This window comes from Sapajus apella, unplaced genomic scaffold, assembly GCF_009761245.1.
Source record: "Sapajus apella isolate SASKATOON/1434 unplaced genomic scaffold, GSC_monkey_1.0 scaffold1, whole genome shotgun sequence".
In the NCBI taxonomy this organism is placed as follows: domain Eukaryota; kingdom Metazoa; phylum Chordata; class Mammalia; order Primates; family Cebidae; genus Sapajus; species Sapajus apella.
In genome coordinates, this window is record NW_022436941.1 from 82,753,294 (window position 1) to 82,780,157 (window position 26,864).

Sequence of the window (26,864 nt, forward strand, 5' to 3'; positions counted from 1 at the left end):
TCACCTGAGGTCAGGAGTTCAAGACCAGCCTGGGCAACAGGACAAAACCCCATCTCTACTAAAAAATGCAAACATTTGCTGGGTGTGGTGGTGGGCACCTGTAATCCCAGCTACTGAGGAGGCTGAGGTAGGGAGAATTGCTTGAACCGGGGAGGCAGGGGTTATAGTGAGTTGAGATTGCACCACTACAACCCAGCCTGGGTGACAGGAGCAAGACTCCATCTTTAAAAAAAAAATACAAAGGGATTGATTGCAGGAATTCATATGGATTGGAAATGGAAAGCATTTGGGATTTGAGGCAGCCTAGGTACTAACTACTCTCTCCTCCCACCTTCCATTGTCTATGTCATCTTTATTTCTGTTTTTTTAACTCTTTAAATTCTCTGAACAGGGAGGATCTTTTTGATTGATCAGTCACCATCTGCTGTGGAGTCACCAGTGGTATGCTGACATAATCATCTGTGGCCAGGGGGGTAGCCAAATTCATTTCCTTTCCAAGCTTATGGGTACTTTTTTTTTTTCCTAAACAGGCAGTAAGGGAACAGTGGAACTAACAAGTACTATGAAAGACTTTATGACTGTGTGAAACAGTCTATCCTTCCCTGATCATGAAAGAAAACTCTCGGTCGCCTTCTAACATAAGCCAACTATTACATGCCTAACAAGCATACTCTTGTTTCCCCTAACAGGGTTACAACCAAAGGCAAGCCCTGGTATGGCATCCAGAAGTTATAAGCTGCATCTCAGGCTCAAAATGAAGCTGCTGTCCATTTTTCCTCTGGTTCTGCTGTTATTTCTCATCATCCTGTTATTCAGACTTGTAAAATGTAACCACTTGTGTTTAGCCACTTGTGTATATAGGATTGTGTATATAGGATGTGTAAAATACCTGGAGAAGGGGAAGAAAAACACAACATTTATACACTGATAATGACTTTAACAACAACTAAGTACAGATGAAGGCAGTGGCTCTTATTTCTGTAGCTAGACACAGCTGGTATTTATTATTTCCTTCCTATAAGCTCATTTTGTTTCCATTGCCTTTATAGCTACCAAGGACTGTCAACTGTGGTATCTTCCTATGTCTGTTGCTTTAATGGCAGAGCAAGCCCAAAGTGATCTGGAGCAGTTTTAGGTTTCAGTTCAATGGAATAAGTTTCTAGGTGGAAGCATCCCTCCATTGGATACTGAGACTTCCAGACCAGCAGAGTCTTAAAGCCTGGGAGTGAAACTTTTGCAAGTGATTCCCACTTGGTTTGCTAAATGAATGAGAACACCTGTTCTTAGGACTCCATCTTGCCTCTCTTAGTCCCTTCAGGCTGCTAAAACTAAAGGTGATAAACTGGATGGTGTATAAATAACAGACATTTATTTCTCACTGTTCTGGAGGCTGGGAAGTCCAAGATTAAGGTGCCAGTGGTTTTGGTATCTGGTGAGAGCCCATTTTCTGGGTCATAGATTATCATCTTCTTGCTAAGTCCTCTCATGGCAGAAGGAGCAAGGGGACTCTGAGGTCTCTTTTACAAGGGCACTAACCCCATTCATGAAAGCTCTACCCTCATCGCCTAATCACCTCCCAAAGAAAGGTCTTGCCTCCTAACACCATCACAATGGAGATTAGGGTTTCAACATCTGAATTTTGGAGGAACACAAATATGGACTCTATAGCATAACCTCACTAGCCAAATGGAAGAGAAAGCAGTAAAGAGAAAAAGAAAACCACTGAGAGATGGCTGGGCACTCTCAGGCCAATGTGGCACGGGCCTGTCTTTACCTTACCCACTGTTTGGAAACACAAGGCAGAAGGGGGCCAATTAGTGAAGCAGAGTCCAGCAGACAATGGGGCTCCCCCTCAGGAAAAGCAGCCTGTGGTCCTGTTTCACCTTGATAGTCCGTTGGATTAAAATATTTTCCTATTCAAGAAAGCCTGGCTCACTGAATGCTCTTGTGTTTGACACGTCTATAACAGCAAACCTCAGTTTGGAGGGCGAAGGTTGTTGAGGCAAATAAAGGAGGATATGTACATTTCTGTTAGCCAAGAGATAGGTCTTTTGAGGTTCTTAAACCCAAACTCATTTTTTTTTAATATTAGATTTCCTTCCATGAAATGGTCCTAGATTATCACTTTCTGGCCATTGTCAACCTGCAGCTTCTAAACACTTCTGCCTCCAGCTCTTGGTTACCTGACATATGGCATGCTTTTTTTGTTTGTTTCTTTTTTTAAAAAATCATGCTTGATATCTGCTTTGCTTGCTTCCATAGTTCACTGTCTGCTCAGTTATTTCTGCCTCCTATTTCTAATACCCTGGTATGATAGGGCCAGATAGACCAGGTTTTGAATCCTAGTTTTGCTAACTACTTTGCTATGTCATCTTGAGCAAGCAAGTTGATTAACATCGCCAATCTATTCTTCATTGAAAAGAATGGATGTAAGAAGCTTAACAGGGTTTCTAGCACAGAGTTAGTACATAATTTATTTCTTGTTCTTCCTTCTTTAAATAAGTCATAATTTTTCTAGGCTTCATGTTTCCCAGCTGTCTGGACTATTAAATAGCAACACATCCTTTTAATCAATGTGATCAATTGAATCAAAGAATTGTTTGAGTCCCTACTAAGGGTAAGACACTGTTTTACATTCTTTTGGGCACACAAATGACTGAAAAATAATTCTTGCTTTCACTGAGTTTTTTATCCTACATGGAGAGTACTGGGGTCTACTGTATCATGACTATAATATAGATAGGGGATGACCAGCACTGTAAGAAAATTACAAATTCGTACGCAAAGTAGGAAGAGGCTGCCACGGAAGGCTCTGTCAGCTATAGACTGATTATTTTTGAGAGTAGTGTTCCCCAGATACAAAGTCCTCAATGTCACCAATAGATTCTTGGAAACTGTGACTTTAAGCAAAGTGACATGTAGCAAAACCAATTTTACCATAGGTTAATTGATATAAAGAAGAGTCAAGTTCTGATCATTTCTGGTCAAAAAAACACCTTCAAACTTCTTCTTTTTTTTTTTTTATTTTTTTTTTTTTTTTTTTGAGATGGCGTTTCACTCCTCTTGCCCAGTCTGGAGTGCAATGGCGCAATCTCGGCTCATTGCAACCTCCGCTTCCCAGGTTCAAGCGATTTTTCTGCCTCAGCCTCCTGAGTAGCTAGGACTACAGGTACCTGCCACCATGCCTGGCTAATTTTTTGTATTTTTAGTAGAGAGAGGGTTCCTCCATGTTGATCAGGCTGGTCTCAAACTCCTGACCTCAGGTGATCCACCTGCCTCAGCCTCCCAGAGTGCTGGGATTACAGGCATGAGCCACCACACCTGGGCATACCTTTACGCTTCTAAATAAAGACCAAAATTATTCTAATGGTAAACAAGGAAATAAATGTGAGCTATGCATACATTTAAGAAAGGCTAGTAAAAACAGGATAATGATTTACCCAATTTTTGTTGTTTTTCTCACGGAGTCTCTCTCCCTCTGCTGCCCAGGCCGGAGCGTAGTGGTGCTGTCATAGCTCACTGCAGCCTTGACCTCCCTGGGCTCAGGTGATCCTCCTACCTCAGCCTCCCCAGTAACTGGGACTACAGGTGCACACCACCACACCTAGCTAATTTTTTATATATTTTTTTTTTTTTTTTTTTTTTTGTAGAGGCAAGGTTTTGCCATGTTGCTCAGGCCAGTCTAAAACTCCTGGGCTGAAGTGATTTGACTGCCTTGGCCTCTCAAAGTATCAGGATTACAGGGATGAGCCACTGTGTCAGCCTACCCAATTTTTGGTGAATCGATGAATGAAGGCTGTTATAGTAGTGTTGGGTTAAATTAAGGAAGAAATGTTTGCAAAATGAAAAATGTAAGCAACATCTCTCACCACCATGCAGTTGAACACACATACACACATACACATACACACGCACACACAAATACAATGGGTCTGCTGAGCGCTTTCGGATCATCTGTTGTATATTTGTATGATTGTCATAGACTCATCAGTTTTTATTTTTAATAATTTTCATTTATTTATTTTTATTTTCCAGTCCATTTATTCAGTTCAGGGTTAGTGCCTGTCTTGTCAGTTCAGGGTGCAAGGCAGGAACCAGCCCTCAACAGAATGTCATCCCATCTCAGGGCACATTCAAACACACGCCCAAACTCACTCAGACCACGACCATGTAGAGACATGCCCCTTCCCCTCATGTGGACAATTTTGGGATATGGGAGGCAACTGGAGCACCCAGAGAAAACGCAGGCATATATGGGAAGAACATGCAAAGTCCACACAGGCAGTGGCCCCAGCTGGTTGTCAATTTTTTTTCTCATCAACATTATAATGAAATGAGGTTCTTCAAGGACCTGTTGTATGAGACTAACCCAGAGTAATTTTTCAAATTACCAGATTTAATGAATCAGAAAGTCTAAGAAATATGCTGGATAATCTACATACTTAACAAGCATCTGGGTGATTATTCTCATTAGAGAGATTTGGGAAATTTCTAGATGAGTGCTTCTTTAGAGTTAATGTGCATAGGAATCACCTGGGATCTTGTTTAAAAAGCCATTTTAGGGCTGGGCACAGTGGCTCATGCCTGCAATCCCAGTACTTTGGGAGGCCGAGGCTGGCGGATCACCTGAGGTCAGGAGCTAGAGACCAGCCTGGCCAACATGATGAAACCCCGTGTCTACTAAAAATACAAAAATTAGCCAGACCTGATTGTGGGTGCCTGTAGTCCCAGCTACTCCGGAGGCTGAGGCAGGAGAATCACTCGAACCCGGGAGGCAGAAGTTGCAGTGAGCTGAGATCACGCTATTGCACTCCAACCTGGGCAACAAAAGTAAAACTCTGTCTCAAAACAAAACAACAACAACAACAACAACAACAACAGAAGTGCAAGCAGAGGGTGCCAGAGGTAGGGGAGAGGAAAAACAAAATTCCCAGGTTCCCTCCCAGGCTGCAGTCTGGGCTGCGGGTTTGGCCGCCCCCTCCTCGCGAAGGCAGTGGCTTCCAAACTCCTGCGCATGATTATCCTCGGGCCCCCCGGCTCTGGCAAGGGCACTGTGTGCCAGAGGGTCGCCTAGAACTTTGCCCTCCAGCATCTCTCCAATGGCCCCTTCTTGCCGGAGAATGTCAAGCCCTACACTGAAGTTGGTGAGATGGCAAAGCAGTGTATAGAGAAAAGTCTTTTGGTTCCAGACCATGTGATCACATGCCTAATGATGTCCAAGTTGTAGAATAGGCGTGACCAGCACTGACTCCTTGATGGTTTTCCTAGGACATTAGGACAAGCCAAAGCCCTGGACAGAATCTGTGAAGCGGATTTAGTGATCAGTTTGAACATTCCATTTGAAACACTTAAAAATCATCTCAGTGCCATTGCATTCACCCTCCTAGCAGAAGGGCATAAAACCTGGACTTCAATCCACCTCATGTAGGTGGGATTGATGATGTCACTGGTGAACCATTAGTCCAGCAGGAGGATGATAAACTTGAAGCAGTTGCTGCCAGGCTAAGACGGTACAAGGATGTGGCAAAGCCAGTCATTGGATTATACAGAAGCCGAGGATTTCTCCACCAATTTTCTGGGATGGAGAGGAACAAAATCTGGCCCTCTGTTTACACACTTTTCTCAAACAAGATCACACCTATTCAATCCAAAGAAGCATATTAACCCTGCCCAATGGAGGAAACAGGAAGATGTGGTCATTCATTCAATTGTGTGTGTAATATTGGTGCTGTGTTCAAATTAGAAGCTAGCTGAGGTAGCTTGCAGCATCTTTTCTAGTTGAAATGGTGAACTCATAGGAAAACAAATGAGTAGAGTTCACAAAGAGGCCCTGCTCTGCCTTTCAAAAGGAAGGTCACCTACACATGTTTAACGTGTCTCTGCACTCTCAAGCCCTTCATAGGAAAGCAAGTACAGTGTGGATTTCAAATGGGTGTAACTTCAGCTCCAGCTGACTTTTGACAGCTGTATTGTTGCTGTGGCATCCCTTTTTTACACATGATGGTGATGGTTTCTGGTTCTCCCATCTCTACAAGGACTGTTGAACCACAGCACCTGGAAGCCTGAGTCCACTAAGGGCTCTAGCCCAGATTTTGTCCCAGGTTTTCTGCTGTGTGCCCTCCTGGTGACAGTGAAATTGAAGCTACTTACTTTTGGTGGTTGTTTCTCTGATCTTGTGTGACTGTGTCCGCAATTCATTTTTTTTCGGGTAGGAGTAACTCCTTTTCTGCATCTGTGCTCCATAGAGTCTCTCCTTTTCAGACATCCTGGGATGAAAGCATCTGACTTCTATTTTTTTTAAAACTGTATATTTTTTTGACATCTGTTTTCACTCTTAGACTATTAAACAAAACAGGTCGTTATTGTTCTTATCCCTCTCAAATTCTTTTAAGAACTGAGAGTGAGGGGGTTGTATTGAATCTCTTTATGCACCAGAACTGAGCTGTGAAGAGGATCTTCTTTCTGGAGAGGAAATTATTAAACTGCTGGTCTGACTCTCATGGATTGACACTGTTCCTTTCTTTTATCATGAACAAAATTAAACCCCTAAAAGTCTTTTGGGAATCCTAAAAAAGCATGGGAAGTATAAGTATTTAGCTACATAAATGTTGTAAGATCATATCTTATGTATATAAGTAATAAGACCATTTGGAATTATTGGACTAATTAAATAGTTAAGGTTTCTAGGCAGGACAATAAAATGTAATTTGAAAGTGCTGCTAACTGTTAATGCTGACAGTGTTTCACTCCTGTGAGTGACTCAAACATATTATATATAGGTGGCAAAGAGAACGGAGCCTGTGGGATTGAGCAGAAGGTTGTACTAGCTGCGCCTGGACTGAGTATAACAGCTTTACGATTACAGGAAAACAAAATCTTTATTTTTTTTTTCTGTTCCAAAGATTCATCCTATGGAGTGGCCATAAAGTCTAGAATTAGATACTAATATTTTGTCATTCATTACAACCTAATATCAATAAACCGTTTGTTAAAGGACGTGCCTGGTTTCCAGACTTGGTGGTTACCTTGAATAATTCTTGCTGTCCTCTGGGAAGGACAATGATATTTATTCCTGCTACCTCAAAAATATGTGTCCCTTCTTCATGCATCATGACTGTCCCCAGCTAGTGTCCTTTACTATTCCTAGGAGTGCCTCCTGTCTAACTTTTCCTACTAGTGAGAAGAAAAGAAGTCTATTTGAACACTTCAGTGGTGTTGAAACACATTACTTCCTTTCTGAAGATGTCCCAGTGAATCCTCAGTCAATTCGCTGCCATGTATAACCTGTATGATAATGAGTACAGCTTCCTTCAAAGTACTGCCCAAACTCTTGCCAGTTCCTCTCCCCTTGTCCCTTCATGTGAATTTTTTTTTGGCTACCTTAGTGAAAATACAGACCAGTCTCTTCCCCATCCTCTCAAACATACGAGATGGTTTACTTTTTACGTTTATGCAATGAAATTGCTCCATCAGATCTATGAATTGTCAGTGCATTATATTGACTCTGAGCACTTTAGAATTTAGATTTGCAATTGAATGGCAGTTTGTGGAGATGGGGTGCATATCCGATATATAGATAAAGCTCAGGCTTGCTGAAGAACCAGTTATAGAGAAAAATAAGTCTGATATGAGGAAATTTGAATGATTTAGAGTAGTTCTGCCATAGAGAAAATTTCCACAGAGTAGGAAACATAGAGCATCAAAATTATTCTGTAGAACACTCCAAAGTGGAAAGTTTGCTTTTTTGGAAACAGGAAAATATTTAAACTTCTTTCTTCACTTCCCTTTGTGTTTAGCTGACCCTCCAATACGATCATTGCCTTTGGAGTTTGGGAGAGGTGTGGGAAATGGCCTGATCCCTGTTGCCATATTTCACTCCTCCATCCATCCTTCCTTTCCTCTTTCCTTCCAGCCCACAGACAATTCCAGCCAACACTGAGTCACTCAGTAAGTCTCAACAGTGTGTGTGTTTGCTAAGACTGTCCAGCAGTTGAGTGTCCATGCTGGTTTAGGTGAGACCAAAAAGAGATAAATACGTTTTCCATGATCTTTGAAACATAATGCTAGTTTTGTGGTCAATGGCCTTAAAAATATATTTCTGGTTTTCGTCAACAAACTCGCTAGTTTTCCCTTAAATTATTTCATAAAAATTAAAGTTATCTTGAAAATGTTTTGAAAAAAGTAAAATTAAAAGGACATCTTTTCTTGGTTTTCCTACTACTGCCACACATGACCATTCTTTCACTGTTAAGCAAAGAAGTTGGTTTAGATGGTTTCTAAGATTCCAACCTGACCTCACATTCTGTCATTCTACTCAGCTCTTAATTCAGTTTGCTTCCCTTATCCTAACTGGCTTCTTACTTACTTAGACCTTGGAAATGCTGCTGTATTTAATATCCTCCAATACTAATGCAGACTTAAGATAGGTACTGTTTATCGAAAACCTACTGAGAGAAATGTGCAGTTTTAGGACCTTTATTAACATCTCAATTTTTCTAGCATACTATGAAATAGGCATGATTTAATGTTGATAAACAAAGAAGACAGGGGTCCCATGGATGTGAAGCATCTTGCGCAGGCCTCTGCTGCTGGTGACCAGTGTAGCTGGGACTCTAGCCCAGGTTTTCCTGACTCAGAAGACTGAGCTTGTTCCTGGATGTCATTAATAGCTACTTGGGTCCAAGCAACCAAGGGTCTTGAGTCTGCTTGGTTCTGCTTGTGGCCTCACATCAAGAATAACAGAGCTAGTCTAGGTATGGTGGAGCTAGTCCATGCCTGTAGTCCCAGAGTTTTGGGAGGCCATGATGGGAAGATTGTCAAAGGCCAGAAGTTCAAAACCAGCCTGGGCAACATCACAGGACTCCACCTCTACAGAAAAATAAAAAATTAGCCGGGCACACTGGTGTACACTTGTGGTCCTAGTTATTCAGGAGACTAAGGCAGGAAGATTGCTTGATTCTAGGAGTTCAAGGCTCCAGTGAACTATGATTGCACCTTCGTACCCCAGCCTGGATGACACAGCAAGACCCTGTCTCTTAAAAAAAAAAAAAAAAAAGAAAGAAAGAAAGAAAGAAAAACAATAGTAGAGCTCACCAGAGTGATGTTCACCTTTTTATGACATTCCTTTGTTTTTTTCTTTTTCCTTTGTTTAAGCAAAGGAAGCTGCTAGGGGAGAGTCTTAGTCTTCCTGCCTAAGACAGCCTTTATGAACAGAATAAAAGTTTGTCAAAGTAGGCTGGACTTGGGTCCAGGCTAATCTGTGAAGGAGGCTAGCTCATGTTCCTTACCTACCCTTTCGGTGTCCACTGGGTAGTGCCCCTGAAGTGGCCTTTACCCTTGAGCCATCCCTAGCCATGGTGCTCATACGTAGGCTTTTGAGCTCCTTGGAGCTATCCAGGCCCTGCTCACTTTTCTTTCCTGAGATCAAAACAAATCACCCCCTCACTCCCACTCTAAACAAGGTCTTGATGATAAAATGATCCTTCTCGAAATAATGAAACATCAAACAAAAGTTAACTCCTTACTTTTGTGCTACCGTCTCTCTATTCCGTTACACATTAACATGATTCTGAATGCCAAATCCAAACCTTTGCCCACCATCTACTTGTCGTGCAACAGTCGAGGAAGTAACCAGGGGAGATTCACTTCCTGTCTTGTCCTTCCCCAGGGACCATTTCCCTGCTGCCCTCCGGCAGCCAAGCTCAGATGAGCTCCATTTTTACCCACAGTGTGCTCCTCTCTTTGGTAGGGAAGGAGAAAGGTAAGAATAGCCATGAATGAGGAAGGATACTTGGAGGGAGGTGCCCCTGTGGTTTTTTCTGCTATTTAAGATGTTGAGCCAGGATAACTTTAGATAGATGCCTGCACAAACCCATAAATAGTGCTTTTATAAAATTTAGTTCACTGGAAACTGAGTTCAGTATTTGACATTAGCTCTTTTTGTCCAAAGAATTTAAGCCTGCTGGAGGTCTTTGCTCAAATAATAAATACCTCGTATTTCCAGATGTGTTAAGGTATACGCAGTAGTCACTGTTTGTTTACTCCATATTAGGCACATTACATGCATTGGCTGATCAAATCCTCATCAATTACCTATGTAATAATCTCAATCAACTTGCCTCGTTGTAGTATAAATGGAAAAAATCCTGTTTTTTAAACATGTTTTCATGTACCCGTAGGGGTTTATCAGGAAATTCAAAGGGCCTTTTTTGTACCTTTCCCTAGTTTGAGCTCCCTGTTCTCATTAACAGATAAAACAATGTATTTGCTTCAGCCTGTAATCTTTGCTTTTGGTGCTTAGGGACAGACACAGGAAACAGGCACTGAGGGAGTCACACTGGTAGTCAAACACTGTATCTACAGAGGGCGTGCCTCATCTCTACTCTGCTGCAGGATTTCAGGAGGTATTTGTGTCCACCTGAGAATTCCATTTATTACCTTTCGTTTAACAGAGTCTTTCCTTTCTGCAGTTGATTTTGCTGGCGAGGCAATTCATAAGGTGAAGCCCTGTTTGTAATATGACTTGTTTTCTCACTATCTCCTTTCATTTTTAGTAACTCCTTGGTCTATTTGGCATCTTTAAAAAGAGGACCTGGTAATGGAGACTTCTTTTAATATGGAAATGTGGTCTGATAACAAGTTATCATTTATTTCCGCATGTAACGGATCCAGTCTGTTTTCCAAATGAGAGGTGTGCAAGTCCCAGATGTTGAGAAGCTGTATTTTAACTAAGAAAAAATTCCGCTTCCTGCATCTGTTGAAAGATAATCATTCATATTGCCGTCCCTTATCTTTCTTGTGACAATTTGCACAGTTCTTGCCAGAATAAATGCCATTATCTGTATGTTTCAGGGAATTCCCCAAATTGATCATTTTGTGAGTGTGTGTATGCGGTATATGTGAGAGAGCTTCAGTAAAAACACTTCTAAAGGGTGAAGGCTTTTTGTATGACATAGATATGAAATCCCTTCCTCTGGTAATAATTAGGTTATTCCCAGAAGCACAGTGCCATTCTTTAAATAAAAGCTTTCCTGTTTAAATCTTTGTTTTTTGAGATGGAGTCTCACTCTTATTGCCCAGGCTGGAATGCAGTGGTGCGATCTCGGCTCACTGCAACCTCTGCCTCCCGGGTTCAAGCAATTCTCCTGCCTCAGCCTCCCAAGCAGCTGAGATTACAGGTGCCTGCCACTACACCTGGCTAATTTTTGTATTTTAGTAGAGATGGGGTTTCACCATTTTGGTCAGACTGGTCTCAAACTTCTGACCTCAGGTAATCTGCCCACCTTGGCCTCCCAAAGTTCTGGGATTACTGGCATGAGCCACCTCACCCGACTGCTTAAAGCTTTTCGAAGGAGCAGACCACCTTGAAGATTCCACCTAGGGTTGATATGTGTTTAATTTATTTTATAAATTATTCTTGTCTTCATTTTAAAGCTTTGGCTATATAGTCAGAAATGTCCTAAACAAACTATTTTGCATTTTATATAGAGAAGAGTCCAGGTAAGAAAAATGAAAACTCAGCCTTTATGTAAGCTCCAAGGATATCAGGGCTTAGAAGGCTTTTCTAGTTTTATAAGAATTTGTACTATTGATTTTTATATATTCTTGCTTTTTGTGTTTTTTTTGTTTTGTATTTTTTAGGATTTTTTTTTTTTTTTATGAAGTCTCGCTCTGTGTTCCAGGCTGGAGCGCAGTGGCACGATATCAGCTCACTGCAGCCTCCGGCTCCTGGGTTCCAGTGATTCTCCTGCCTCAGCCTCCTGAATAGCTGAGACTACATGTGCATGCCACCACTCTGGAGTAATTTTTATATTTTCAGTAGAGATGGGGTTTCACCATGTTTGAGGGTCTCAATCTCCTGACCTTGTGATCCTCCCTGCCTTGGCCTCCCAAAGTGCTGGCATTACAGGCGTGAGCCACCACACCCGGCCCTGTATTCCTTTTTTTGAGATGAACAGCTCTCCAGGGAAATTGTGGAGTTACCATGACATTTCGCTGTGAACCCTCTCCAGCTCAGATCAGCTCTGCAACCCAATGACAACTTGTCTCTTGGGCTTACTGTCCTGTGAAATGTCAGCCCAAGTTTCCCAGAAGTTGTGTGGGTATGATGAGTCAGAGTGCTTTTCCTCAGTGGGACAGTTGTTGGTCCTCTTAATTTTGGTGTATGTGTTTCAAAGTATCTAAACCTCTAGTCTGATCTATATATGATATCCTGTTAATTGTATTATTATTTTGATTATCTTGCTTGAAGGTTCATACGTTTCCATTTGATGGAAATAAAGTTTTTTTTTCTGCTTATAGAAAAATAAAATTAAATGCAGTTTTAGATTCAGTAGATTTGGAGTGGAATCCGAGAGTCTGAGTTTCTCTTAGAATTAGCCTCCATTAATGCAGACACTGCTAGTCCAGGGCACATGTTCGGGAGCAAAGCTGTAGAGCTCAGTACAGGTGTCAGAGACGCTGTTTGAGAATCTCAGAAGGGTTATAGAACCAGTTCACAGCAAAATGCATAAACGCATAATTTATATGCAATTGCAAAGGATTTGCAGGGTCTCTGCACGCTACCCTTAGGCTCAAGGTTCACAGGACACACACTTCAACCTGGTTCTCATGAGGAAGTGACAGGAATCTTTAAATAATAATGTCCAATATCTATTGAGCACCTACTATATGCCTTGACATTGTGCTGAGTGATCTTGACATATTAGCTCATTTAATCTTCACAACAAACCTATGAGGTAGGTACTATTATTATCATTCTCATTTTACAAATAACAGGCGGATCACTCAAGGCCAGGAGTTTGAGATCAGCCTGGCCAACATGGTGAAACTCTAACAAAATTACAAAAATTAGCTGGGTGTAGTGGGGCACGCCTGTAATCCCAGCTAATGGTGAGGCTGAGGCAGGAGAATCACTTGAACCTGAGAGGTAGAGGTTGCAGTGAGCTGAGATCACGCCATTGCACTCCAGCCTGAGTGACAGAGTGAGACTCCATCTCAAAAAGAAAATCAATCAATAAATAAGGAAGCTGATGTATAGAAAGTTCTAAGCAATTTGTCCACGGGTATTCAGTGGAGTATTCAGGAACTGGATTCCTGAACCCACGTGTTTAATTACTATGTTGTGCTGCACCTAATGTGTAGTAATTACTCTGAAGAAAGTAATTACTTTCTTCAAAGAGAGTGAAAATGTGGGCTGACTCTACCTGAGATTCTCAAATTCTGATGGGTATCAGAATCTCCTGGGGGATTTGTTAAACATAATTATCAAACAATGCTTGGATTCCAGCTTAGCTTCTGAATCAGAATCTCTGGAATGGGGCTGGGTGATTGTGCTTAACTGATACCCAAGATGATTCTGATGTGCAAAATTTGAGCATCATTGTCACAGACTTTTCGAAGGCAGAGTTTTAAGAGTCCAAAGGAAAGTTAGATGAAGTTTCTTGTGTGAGAAACTTAGACACGGAAAGTGGTTCTGAGAGTTAGGAGGCTCCCAGAAATGTATTTCTGACTCTGATCTTGATAAAGGAGAAAAGTGTAGAGGCCTTAGAAAATTCCTTTGGTGTTCCATCGGATTATTCCTTAATACAGTCACTTAGAAGGAGAAAGGCTCACTTTGAAAAGTTCACTTTATTGAGGACACAAAAAAGTACTTATAAAGGGGCGCTGATGATCTGTAAAAATAGTGTAGGAGAGTTAACCCCATTCCCCACTTCTTCTTTTCCTTTTTTTTTTTTTTTTCTTTTGAGATGGAGTTTCACTCTTGTCACCCAGGCTGGAGTGCAGTGGCGCATTCTCAGCTTACTGCAACCTCTGCCCCCTGGGTTCAAGCAATTTTCCTGCTTCAACCTCCCAAGTAGCTGGGATTACAGGTGTGCACCACAACACCCGGCTAATTTTTTGTATTTTTTGTAGAGACAGGGTTTTGCCATGTTGGGCAGGCTGATCTCAAACTCCTGACCTCAGGTGATCTGCCTGCCCCAGCCTCCCAAAATGCTGGGATTACAGGCGCGAGCCACCATGCCTGGCCACCCCATTCCCCATTTCTAACCCCAGATAAGCTTAAGTATGTGTGAGGGGGAAAGAGCTAATAACAACAAGAAAAAGGAGATGTGTGTCGGTTGGGGGCACAGCTGCCTCGTTCCTGAACTCTTGCTTTACTTTTCTTTTTCTCATTCATTTATTCCAGCTTTTTTTTTTAAAGCTGCATGTGCCCTCATTTTGCCAAGTATACTCTAGGAACTAGGAAGTCCGCTCCCTTCACTTAAGGTCCATTAACCACAAAGATCAATCCAAGGATGAGTGCTAGGAGAGGAGCAAGTGTAGTGTCAGAAGAGCACAAATGGGGTCCTAAGCAGAAGAGGAATCGCAAGATGAAAGAAGGGCACATTTTACCATGATTTCTAAAACAGGTAGAGCAGGTGTATTCTGACTGGAGGCCAGTAACTACATAGCAATCCTACCTAAGATTTGTAATTTTAATGTTTAATTTTTATCTGAGACAGAGTCTTGCTCTGTCGCCCAGGCTGGAGTGCAGTGGCACTGTCATGTCTCACTGCAGCCTTATCTCCTAGGCTCAAGTGATCCTTCCACCTCAGCCCCCTGAGTAGCTGGGACTACAGGCCTTGTGTCACTGTGCCCAGCTATTTTTTTTTTTTTTTAATTTTGTGGAGAAGGGGTCTTGCAGTGTTGTCAGTGCTGGTCTTGAACACCTGGACTCAAGCAACCCACTTGCCTCAACCTCCAAAAGTGCTGAGATTACAGGCATGAACCACTGTACCCAATCTATTTTTATTTTTTAAGAGACAGGGTCGGCCGGGCGCGGTGGCTCAAGCCTGTAATCCCAGCACTGTGGGAGGCCGAGGTGGGTGGATCACGAGGTCAAGAGATCGAGACCATCCTGGTTAACATGGTGAAACCCCGTCTCTACTAAAAATACAAAAAATCAGCTGGGCATGGTGGCGCATGCCTGTAATCCCAGCGACTCAGGAGGCTGGGGCAGGAGAATTGCCTGAACCTGGGAGGCGGACGTTGCGGTGAGCCGAGATCGCGCCATTGCACTCCAGCCTGGGTAGCAAGAGCGATACTCCGTCTCAAAAAAAAAAAAAAAAAAAAAAAGAGAGACAGGGTCTCACTATTTGTCTAGGCTGGACTTGAACTCCTGGGCTCAAGTGATCCTCCCACCTCAGCCTCCTCAGTAGCTGGGGCTACAGGTATATGCCACTGTACCCAGCCTGTCCAAGATTTAAAAAAAAAGAATACATGTGATATCTTTAAGATTATAGATATTTTATAGGTCATTAATTTACATATTTCTGGTGACATATTTTTAAGGAGATTGTTGAAGAGATATTTGTGGGCCGGGCATGGTGGTTCATGCCTGTAATCCCAGCACTTTGGGAGGCCAAGGCAGACAGATCACAAGGTCAGGAGTTCGAGACCAGCCTGGCCAATATGGTGAAACCCCGTCTCTCCTAAAAACACAAAAATTAGCCAGGCGTGGTGGCGGGCGCCTGAAGTCTCAGCTACTTGGGAGGCTGAGGCAGGAGAATGGCTTGAACCCAGGAGGCAGAGGTTGCAGTGAGCTGAGATCGAGTCACTGCACTCCAGCCTGCGTGACAGGGTGAGATTCCATCTCAAAAAAAAAAAAAAAAAGAAAGGCAAAAGAAAAAAAAAAAGATGGCTTTCATATCTAAGTGAGGCTCCACCCCTTTCACGTCATCCACATCAACAAGATGTTGTCTTGTGCTGAGGCTGACAGGCTCCAAACAGGCATGCGAGGTGCCTTTGGAAAGCCCCAGGGCACTGTAGCTGGGGTTCATACTGGCCAAGTTATCATGTCCACTGGCACCAAGCTGCAGAACAAGGAGCATGTGATTGAGGCCCTGCACAGGGCCAAGTTCAAGTTCCTTGGCCACCAGAAGATCCACATCTCCAAGAAGTGGGGCTTCACCAAGTTCAATGCCAGTGAATTTGTAGACATGGTGGCTGAGAAGCGGCTCATCCCAGATGGATGTGGGGCCAAGTACATCCCCAATTGTGGCCCTCTGGACAAACGGCAGGCCCTGCACTCATGAGGGCTTCCACTGTGCTGCCCCTCTTATACTCACCAATAAATTCTACTTCCTGTCAAAAACAAACAAACCAAAAGAACAAGTCACGACAAACCAACACTGTTTCTAGGGAACCACGGTAGGTAGTGGGTTGAGTGGGTGGTAGGGAAGCAGAAACAGCAGGTATAGATCCACAGAAGTATTTGTTTTTGAAAAAACATGCATTGTGTGTCAGCATATGTCAGACATTTGCTAGACAATTGCATGTATTTTTTTAAATTTGATCATTACTAGAACCTTAATAAGAAAACACTGTCTTAAAAAAAAAAAAAAAAAAAAGAAAAGAAAAGAAAAAAGAAAACATTGTCTTTCTAAAACACAACAATATAGAATCCAGGCCCTCCAACCCTGACACTGAAGGAGAGATTGGTAGAAGGAGAGTATCTTTCCAGAGCTTGGTTGCCCATCCACAGGACCCCAATTCAGATCCTAGACACACCCTCACCTCCTTTTTATGGTTTTTCACTAAAGATTGTAACTAAACTCCTCACACTTGGGAATTGGCTCAAGTGTTAACAGAAGACTTTCCCCTTAATACTCCGTAGCAAAGCTGAAAAAGGACTGGAAGCCATAAACACCTTTAGGAAAGATAGGACATAAAATGGAGATACACATGAAAAAGGACCAGAATCTAGATAATCTGGTTTGCAAGATAAAGTTTACTCATCTTGGGCTGGGCGCGGTGGCTCAAGCCTGTAATCCCAGCACTTTGGGAGGCCGAGGCGGGTGGATCACAAGGTCAAGAGATCGAGACCATCCTGGTCAACATGGTGAAACCCCGTCTCTACTAAAAATACAAAAAATTAGCTGGGCATGGTGGCACGTGCCTGTAATCCCAGCTACTCAGGAGGCTGAGGCAGGAGAATTGCCTGAACCTGGGAGGCGGAGGTTGCGGTGAGCCGAGATCGCGCCATTGCACTCCAGCCTGGATAACAAGAGCAAAACTCCATCTCAAAAAAAAAAAAAAAAAGTGTACTCATCTTTATTTAGAGTCTTCTGCAGAGACTATGACTTCTTTTCACTACCAGGTACTTAATTTTAAATGACTGTTGTTAGCATTTCTCTACCTATATTCAGTGATTTTTCTTTACCCCAGTTGTACTGTTTAGTTACAAATGGTTATAACCTACCTTCTAGAACCAATCTTATCTTCCACTAATCCCCAATGTGAGTTCCTCGTTTCACAGCCTTTCCTACTCACAAAGACTTCAGAAAAGCCATTTGTTTTGCCTCCTCTACGCTTAAACCATTGCTCAGTCTTCAAAGTTTATTCTTCCTCCGCACCCTTTTCTATTGACTCAGATTGTTTTATTCAGGGCTTTGATGTTTCTAGGACCAGAAATTCAATTAAGTTAGTTTAAGTAAAAGGTTTTCTTAGAACAATGACATGAAATTTCTCAGAAATACCAATCAAAGTTTTCTTGAGCCTTGTATTTGTTGTGAATATTTTAGGCTTAAACACATTTTTTTTTCTCACATAAGAAATCTGGAGGCAGCCAGTTGCTGGTGGTTATTTTTAGTAGAGCTCAACATTATAAAGACCAATGACTTAAACCAAATTCCTTCACATAGAAAAAAAAAAAAAGACCAGTTATGCTGCATTTCTTGGTCTTTCCCTCATAATCAAAAGATGGCTGCTGTAGCTCTAGACATCAGGTTCACGTTCAAAGAAGGTGGAAAGGAAGGGAAGGGAAGTCAGTCTTTTCCCGTAGTCAGGAAAACAAAAACAAAGAAACCTGCCAGTAGATATCTGCTTAGATTACATGAACAAGAACTCTATCACATAGCTGCTAACGAAGGAAGTGAAATGACAAGACACATACTCAGAAAAAATGTACACATGAAGAATTATTATGAAGAATATATGAAGAACTTCCACAATTAAGAATAAGATAAATAACACAATAGAAAAATGGCAAAAGATATGAACGGGCAGTTAATAGAAGAGGAAACATTTTTGGTAAATACATTTCAGGAAAGACATCCAACCACATTAGTGACCAGGGAAATGTAAATTAAGACTACATTGAGATACACATTATTCCTACTAAACTAGCAAAAGTTAAGAAGTCTCAGAATATTGCATTGATGAGAATCTGGAGTTGTATCCACCACTAGTGGGGGTGTAGATGAAATGGTATAACCATTTAGTAATGCAATCTGAGATTATCTCATGAAGTTGAATGTGGACATACTACATAATGCAGCTAGTAATTCCACACAAGAGACATGTACACAAATGCCTGCAGCAGCATTATTTGCATAAATGAAAACCCAGATGATTATTGTCAGAAGAATGAATAAAGTGATGTACTAATATGACAGACCTACTATTGCAGCAACATGAATGAATGTAAGAAATATAATTGAGTGAAAAAAAAGTCAAGGGCAGAAGATTAAATCTTTGGCATAATATTTTTAAAAGCTAAAAAAACAAGCAAGCTAAACACTACATATTTTTAGAGATACATACACATGTAGTTAAACGATAGGGAAAAAGCAAAGCTAAAAAAAAGGTAAACATAAAATTCAGGAGCATTTAAAGACTGCAATGATCCAGGTGTTTAGTTGAATAGCATCATAGATTCATAGTTGCCCATTTTATTATGCCTCATAGCTTATTTTTATTTATTTAATTTTGAGATGCAGTCTCGCTCTGTCGCCCAGGCTGGAGTACAGGTGGTGTGATTTCAGCTCACTGCAACCTCTGTCTCCCAGATTCAAGTGATTCTCCTGCCTCAGCCTCCCAAGTAGCTGGTACTACAGGTATGTACCACCATGCCTGGCTAATTTTTTTGTATTTTTAGTAGAGATGGGATTTCACCATGTTGGTCAAGCTGGTCCCAAACTCCTGACCTCAAATGATCTATCCACATTGGCCTCCCAAAGTGCTGGGATTACAGGTGTGAGCCACCACGCCCGGCCTTTCCATAACTTATTTATATGTCATATATTTATGTATCAAATATTATATGATAAAAACTTTAATAAGGTATGAAGCAAATAACTTTGACAAAAGTGTAAAAAAGATGAAAATACACCACACTGTGAAATTTTCTTTCTGGAGCATATGTACTGGGGAACCAGATGTTTACATTTTTAGTCATTTTAGTTTTACAGTGCTATTTGAGTATAATCAAAGCTATAATTGCTTCAGTCCATTTGGGGGAAAGGACATAAGCACATGGAAACAAAAATATCCTAAGGGAATTGAGTCTTATGACTTTGCAGACAATTTTTGAAATAAATATGTTGCTGAGACAGTAAGTGCTGTTAGAATGGAGAGACGGAGATTTACTGATATTGTGTTAAAGAGCGGTGCAAGCAGAGGAGTGGGGACAGAATTCAGCATGCAGAGGTATCGAAAGAGAAAGTGAAAATTCGGCATGTAGATTGCAGACTCCTTTTCAAGAAGTTTAGTAATGACAGAAGGGAGGAAATGAGCTTCTTTCTTCTTCAGGGAGCTTTAGGACTGTTCTTTTTTTTTGGAGATGGAGTCTTGGTCTATCACCGAGGCTGGAGTGCAGTTGTGTGATCTCAGCTCACTGTGACCTCTGCCTCCAGGGTTCAAGCAATTCTCTGCCTCAGCCTCCCAAGTAGCTGGGATTACGGGCGCCCACCACCATGCCTGGCAATTTTTTGTGTTTTTAGTAGAGACGGGGTTCACCGTCTTGGCTAGGCTGGTCTTGAACTCCTGACCTCATGATTCACCTGCCTTGGCCTCCCAAAATGCTTGTATTACAGGCATGAGCCACCGCCCCCAGCTAGGACTGTCTTCTGAAGCTCCATCCTACTTTGCTTTTGTTTTTGATGCCTATATCACATGGAGAAAAATATAGGCCCAAGGGCAAACTTTGTTAAGCATTTATGCAAGCCTCTGAGGTGTCTTTCTCCCTCCCACCCTCCCTTCTTCCCTTCCTCCCTTTCTTCCTCCCTCTCTCCCTTTCTCCCTCCCTCTCTCTCTTTCTCCCTTTCCCCTTTCCTTTCTTCTTTCCTCCTTCCCTTCCTTTCCCTTTCCCGTTCCCTTTCTTTCATTTTTTTCTGGGATGCACAAACTCCAGAGACATGAGTCAGTGCTCTTGCCTCTGAGGTTTCATGTTCAGTCCAGGGACGACACACTCATAGCTACCTATCTCCTCCGGGGATATTACTAGTGTTCCAGTTTTTTGTTTTTGAGATGGAGTCTCGCTCTGTCACCAGACTGGAGTGCAGTGGCGTGATCTCAGCTCACTGCAACCTCCACCTCCCAGGTTCAAGTGATTCTCCTGCCTCAGCCCCCAAGTAGCTGGGATTACAGGCGTCCACCACCATGCCCAGCTAATTTTTGTATTTTTAGTAAAGACAGGAGTTCACCGTGTTAGCCAGGATGGTCTCGATCTCCTGATCTCGTGATCCGCCCTCCTCGGCCTCCCAAAGTGCTGGGATTACAGGCAAGAGCCACGGCGCCTAGCCTATGTTATTATTTAATTTGTGTTTCCTTTTTAAAAAATTATTATTGCCGGGCGTGGTGGCTCACACCTGTAATCCTAGCACTTTGGAAGGTCATACCAGGTGGATCATGAGGTCAGGAGTTTGAGACCAGCTTGGCCAAGATGGTGAAACTCTGTCTTTAAAAAAAAAAATTATTATTTTCACCACCATTTCAAAGTTATTTACCTCATTCTCAATTCCAATGATCACACCAGAATCCATTTATGACAACAAACTAAACAAAAAAAAAATTCCCCCCAAAAGGAATGAAACTTCCCCACTCCAAAACAAAATGATATTTTTTAGTCATTCTTTCCAAAAATGAGGGCTTATTAATTGCTTTTTTTTTTTTTTTTTTTTTTTTGAGGTGGAGCCTCCCTGTCGCCCAGGCTGGAATGCAGTGGTGCAATTCTCCGATCACTGCAACCTCCGCCTCTTGGGTTCAAGCGATTCTCCTGCCTCAGTGTCCGGACTAGCTGGGATTACAGGTGCTCACCACCTGTTAGAATTTTTGTATTTGTATTGCTCCCAGGTAAAATCCCTACTCTGTGTACCACCTGTAAACTTACAACACACTTCTATTACAGTGTTCATTTAATCACATGCTTTCTAACTGGGCCTCAGGCTAACCCTTGAGGGTAGAGACATTCTCTTGTTTGTTTTAGCTTCTCCACAGTTGTGTACCAGGTATCCATTAGGGGCTCAATAAATGTTGAATTAATGAATTCGTGAATAAACAAAAAATCACGAATCAGTAAGATTTTTTGAATGTTATTTTTGAAAACACACTTTAAGAGTAAATGTTTATTGCTTTAAAATACAAAGAATTAATAAGATCTAATATTTGATAGTACAACAGGTCTATAGTCAATGATTAAATTGTACATTTTAAAATAACTAAAAAGTATAATTGGATTGTTTGTAATACAAAGGACAAATGCCTGAGAGGATGGATACCTCATTTTCCATGATGTAATTATGAAACATTGCATGCCTGTATCAAAACATCTCATGTAGACCATAAATATATATACCTATTATGTACCCACAAAAAGTAAAAATAAAAAATTTTAAAAAGTAAATGTTATTTCAAAAGCTGTTTCAGATACTGAGCCTAGACTGTAACACAATAGGTGCTCAACAAATGTTTTTTGAATAAATACCTAATACTCAGACATCACAAGTACTTTCGGTTTATTGGGACTTGCAATCTGAGGCCCTTGTAACTCTGGAAGTAAATAAAGCCACATGATAAACAATGACACATCTTTCTCAGGTGTAAATTGCTGAAAGCTTTTACAGCTATTTAAACAAGAGGCGAAATAAAATACTTACATTAGTTTTAAAGAAAAACATCTTGCTTCAAATGTACTTTTTGTTTGTGAGAGCTTACTTGAGGCTATATCTTCAGACTCCCTGTGTTTAATGTTATCTTTCCATTGGTTTCGTGAGTGCTTCGCAAGAAATGTCTAAGAAGTGGTAGGTACATTTTGTGATTTGTGTTTTACATCTTTGTCTGAATAAGGAGAAAATATACCCATCATTAACACCTGTAGCGCGTTTAACTCTAGCTAAAGTCACTTTCATCTAATCTTTTCTGGGCTTCACTTCTTCTTCCAGACTGGAACATGGAGCAGGGATTATCAACATCCCCGTATTATGGATTAAGAAACTGAGATTACTAAATCTGGGCTAGGGTCCTCCTGGGAATGGGGCAGGGGGATTGCTGGTTAAAGAAAATTATTCTGACACTTGTTAAACACAATGAATACTTTATTCAAGATCACTGCAATAAGGGTCACCACGATTGAAACAGGAGAGAGAAATTGAGCTCAACTCAGAACACGGCAAAGACAGCAAGGGATTTATAGGCAAGGAACAAGCACCGTGTCTGTGAGGGAGGTGACGGTGGATGGAAAATTACTAAGAGGAGACATCAAGGGTAGGGGGATTCTGACTAAAGGCAGGTCAAGGGCTTCTGCAGCAAAGGTGGAATATAGGGAATCGAATCCGACATTAAATATCAAGAGTTCAAGGGTGATCAGATATCGAGGATGTATGACTTAGCACGATTCTTGCCAATACGTGGGCACAGCCAGGACACAGGGTAGTCAGCGTTGAGGCCTAGTTGAGAAAGGGCTCAGAGGTACCAAACTAAAGGAGAGCGTCTCTATTCCAGCCTACTCTGACCTCTTTTCCCCCGCTTAAACTCAGTGGTAACAATCTGACCTCTTTATTACCTGATTCCCAAGGAAGGGGTGGGGACTGGCAGGCAGCCGGTGCTCTAGGATCTTGAGCAGGAGTCCTAGCTCTCTGAAAGCGGCAATGCTTAATGGGGGTACAGAGGCCGAAATCGGAGACCACCCGAGGAACTGCGGTCCAGAGCAAATCCCCACGGATCGGAAAGGGAGCCGCCCCCAGGCCCTGCCTGGCCGCCGGGAGCCACACTTCTGGGCGGCTGCCGCAGGTCGGGAGGGGCGAGGCCGGCGGCGCTGATTGGCTGACCGCCGCAGCCTGGGTTTCCACGGCCCCGCCCCTGCTGCGCTGCCCACGACCGCGAGGCCGCGCGCGGGCCGGTCCTGCGCTGCCCGGCGGGAGGGGCCAGACCCCGCGTTCCTCCTCCCTACCCGTCTCCATCCTTAAAGCGCGAGTCCGGACGCCCCGCCTGTGGGAGAGGGCGCCGGGATCGACTGGGAGCAGCTAGGGCAGGCCGGGACCGACCTAGGAGGTTCTGAGGCGACAGAGCTGCCGCGGCTGGCACACGAGCGCCTCGGCACTAACCGAGTGTTTGCGGGGGCTGTGAGGGGAGGGCCCCGGGCGCCATTGCTGGCGGTGGGAGCGTCGCCCGGTCTCAGCCCGCCCTCGGCTGCTCTCCTCCTCCGGCTGGGAGGAGCTGTAGCTCGGGGCCGTCACCAGCCCCGGGCCGGGCTCGAGAATCGAGGGCCTCTGCCGCTGTCTCCCATCTCAGTCCTTCGCCCGCGCCGGGCAGCCAGGGCAGAGACCATGTTTGACAAGACGCGGCTGCCGTACGTGGCCCTCGATGTGCTCTGCGTGTTGCTGGGTACGTACGCGCCGCCGGCCCGAGGGGCGTGTGCACCCGGGCGCGGACGGCTGTCCCGGGAGGGCATTTGCGCAGAGCCGCGACTGGCAGCGGGGGTGTGTTGCCTGACGCGTGCGCCGCTGCGGGGCAGTACACGGAGGGCAGCTTCTGCAGCCGAGGGACCCCGCTTTGCAGCCTGCACCCCAGCTCCCGCGTGCCCGCCGCTGTCTGTCGCCCGCCGGTGCGCTGAGCCCAGTCCTGCTTGGATGCTGTTCACGCCTCTGCGCTCCATGCCTTGCTCCTGTCCTCTGTTTCCAGTTCTACTCTTAGGAGAGCAGGGTGGGCTCCTCCCCTCTCTACTGTAGAGAAGCCTGGTCACTGGCCATTCTCAGTACTAAACTGGAGGTTTGATGCACAGGGGATCCTCAGTAGCAGGCGCCAGTGCCTGATTTGTTGTGAGAAGCAGTTTAATTTTTCGGCTATAAAAGGCTTGAACGTTCCTAATTAGAAGGCATTGCCAGGTTGTAAATTGTCAGGTTGCAAGTAGGGGTGAGCACGCCAAGTATAAAGAAGCTTTGGGGGTGGGGGAGGGTGCGGCACCCCAGAACCTTACTGTTTGTTTCTCTGCACAGACTTTGGCCATGGTGTAGCTTTCCATCTCTTGTGACAGCCCCGCAAGGAGCACTAGACATCCTTTGGCTGCAGCAGATTTCACATTATCTTCCTGACTGGTAGAGTTCAGTTCTGAGGCTTCTGGTTGCCAGTTATTCCTTTCTTTGGAAGAGAAGGAATTGGAATCATTTGGATAAAGGATGGGCGTTGGAAGGAGTGGTTTAACCTTTTATGTATTGTATAAGGCAGTTATGCTGTGACCTATTTATATGTGATGGAAAAATCAAAAACAAAGCAAGAGCTGCTGGAAGTTTGGGTAGTCCTACTCATGTTGAAGTAATCAGAATAGTAGTAGTGTTGGCAAGTTCTCAGGGTGGGAGATCTGTGACCTTAGCCTCTTAGATGGAGATCTGCATAATGGTTTCTCAGTGATAGGAGATTCCTTTGGTTTTACTCCAGTAGTTCCTAGTTATACCCTCTCCAGTTTCCAACCGGACCATTTAGGCACCTGCAATCTTGTGGAATTCTTATAAATTCTGTTACCTGGTTTTGTTGTTGTTGTAAGGAAAAATTCCATTTGTTATCTTTTTTTTTTTTTTTTTTTTTTTTTTAGATAGTCTCCTTTGTCACCCAGGCTGGAGTGCAGTGGCACAATCTCAGCTCACTGCAACCTCTGCCTCCTGGGTTCAAGTGATTGATTCTCTTGCTTCAGCCTCCCTAGTAGCTAGGATTACAGGCAGCTGCCAGCACGCCTGCTTAAGTTTTGTATTTTTAGTAGAGACAGGATTTCTCCATGTTGGCCAGGCTGGTCTTGAACTCCTGACCTCAGGTGATCTGCCTGCCTCAGCCTCCTGAAGTGCTGGGATTACAGGCATGAGCCACGGTGCTGGGTCATTTTATCTGTTATTATGAAGCATCTTTGTTGTTTCCCAAGACACTTTCCGTTTAGGTCCACAGTGAGGTTTAGGAATTAAGTTTGGGAAAGGGGAACACAATTTTGGAACACTGTCTTTGTAAAAACACAATCCTTTCAGTTGTTGGGGCTTATTAATAGTTAAACATATTCAAATTTATTTGTAACAAAAGAACAAATACCTTTCATAGAAATGTTACATTGAAAAATATTTTTTAACTTGGTGTCATTGGAACTTTGTTAAACTTTGTTTATATTTTAGTGAAAGGAGAGGAAAATGTGCAATCAGAAAAAAAATCAAGGTATTTCCAATATATTGAATATTATCCTATCATTGCCACACGTTGTGCACTATCAGAATTACATATCATTTTCCCCCCTTCCTACTGTTGGAGTTTGATTAATTTGTAAAACAACATAATGTTTTTTCTATGGGCCAAACACTGATTAGGATGGGTGAAACATAATACTGCTCTGAGGTTGCTGAAGCTAATAGTATTAAACACAAAGCTATATGGTAGATCTGCAGTTAAAAAAAAAAATCCTGCATAATGGAGGAACTGCCATGCAGTACAATTTTATAAATTATGTGTTATTGTAGCCTGTAGTTTTAACATGATACAGACATCACATAATTATCCTATAAAGGTAGATTAATTTTATTGCTACATTGACTTGACAGTTGCAGGAATATGATGGCTCTCAAGAAGATAAAATTGTGTTTACAACTTAAAAAGTCTTTGGTGGTTTTGGAGAAAGCTTGCTTTGAGGATTTACTTGTTTTAGAAAAAGGCATTTGATCTATTTCCAACATTATGTTTTTGTATTACTGGCATTTCTTTTAAAGTAATTCAGTGTATTATTAAGATGAACTCAAAATTCCCTTTTCCTAAGTAGAAAGTTACCTATTTTACTGACTTTTAAAAATTAGATATGTAAGATTACATTGCATTTAACAACATCAACTGTCCATTACAAATAGCAGTGAAGGAGAACATTGATGCAGGAGATACGAAACCTTTTCATACTTACTTTTGGAAGACACATGTTGTATAGCAAATACACCTTTCTGGTGGGGTCTACTGTATTAAATTTGACTTTTATTCATTTTACTGACAGCAGGAGATTGGTAACCTAAAATCATGGTACTTGAAGAGAGTTTTCAACTTGTCATTAACGTTTTCCTTTTTCTGTGTAGAATCTACAGGTAAGAATTGACTGTTAGAACAAAAAGATGATTAAGCACTTCATAAATACAGGGTTATGTGAAAGTGGTTCATAATTATAATGTGAGTATGTTCCAGATTCTGTTAATGACCACCCCAACATCATATAGTATAGCCATTTTAATATGATGATGTTACGTGAACCTGTTATACAACTACTTTATAATTTTACTGAGAGTGATGTGTGTTGAAGTGATAATTAAAACATGCCTTGTGTGTGTGTGTGTGTGTGTGTGTGTGTGTGTGTGTGTGTATGTTTCTGTCCCTATGTCATCTTTATCAGTGTGAAACATGACTTCCTCTATATACATGTTCAAATTATTTGTTCCCTAAATGGATCTGATAAATCCTTGGAAAAAGAATGAGAACTTTGAGAAGTAATGTGTGTTGGTTTGTCAAGTGGATCTGGTAAACCCCTGGAAAAAGAATGAGAATTTTGAGAGATAATGTATATTTGATTCCTTTCTGAAATGGAACATAGTCTTTCTCTG

General features: G+C 42.4%; 2 protein-coding genes and 1 pseudogene across 4 annotated transcripts in view; all 3 read left to right on the forward strand.

Moving 5' to 3' along the window:
• The first annotated feature begins 5,068 nt into the window (after positions 1 to 5,068).
• On the forward strand, positions 5,069 to 5,767 carry LOC116553319 (annotated as a pseudogene).
• A 3,923-nt stretch (positions 5,768 to 9,690) lies between these two features.
• Positions 9,691 to 26,864, forward strand: part of PLPP1 (phospholipid phosphatase 1) — a 113,231-nt gene continuing 96,057 nt past the window's right edge. For 2 of the 3 annotated variants that reach the window (XM_032280769.1, XM_032280774.1), the window contains exon 1: positions 22,848 to 23,643. In XM_032280769.1, the coding sequence (XP_032136660.1) occupies positions 23,586 to 23,643 (58 nt within the window). In that variant the 5' untranslated portion in view covers positions 22,848 to 23,585. Of the gene's footprint in view, positions 9,761 to 22,847; positions 23,644 to 26,864 lie in introns of those variants that run through there. The other variant, XM_032280785.1, reaches the window with a different exon arrangement.
• LOC116553360 (60S ribosomal protein L10-like) lies at positions 15,624 to 16,365 on the forward strand. The gene has a single exon (XM_032280796.1). It carries the CDS (start codon positions 15,735 to 15,737, stop codon positions 16,074 to 16,076), a length of 342 nt encoding a protein of 113 aa, XP_032136687.1. The 5' UTR covers positions 15,624 to 15,734; the 3' UTR covers positions 16,077 to 16,365.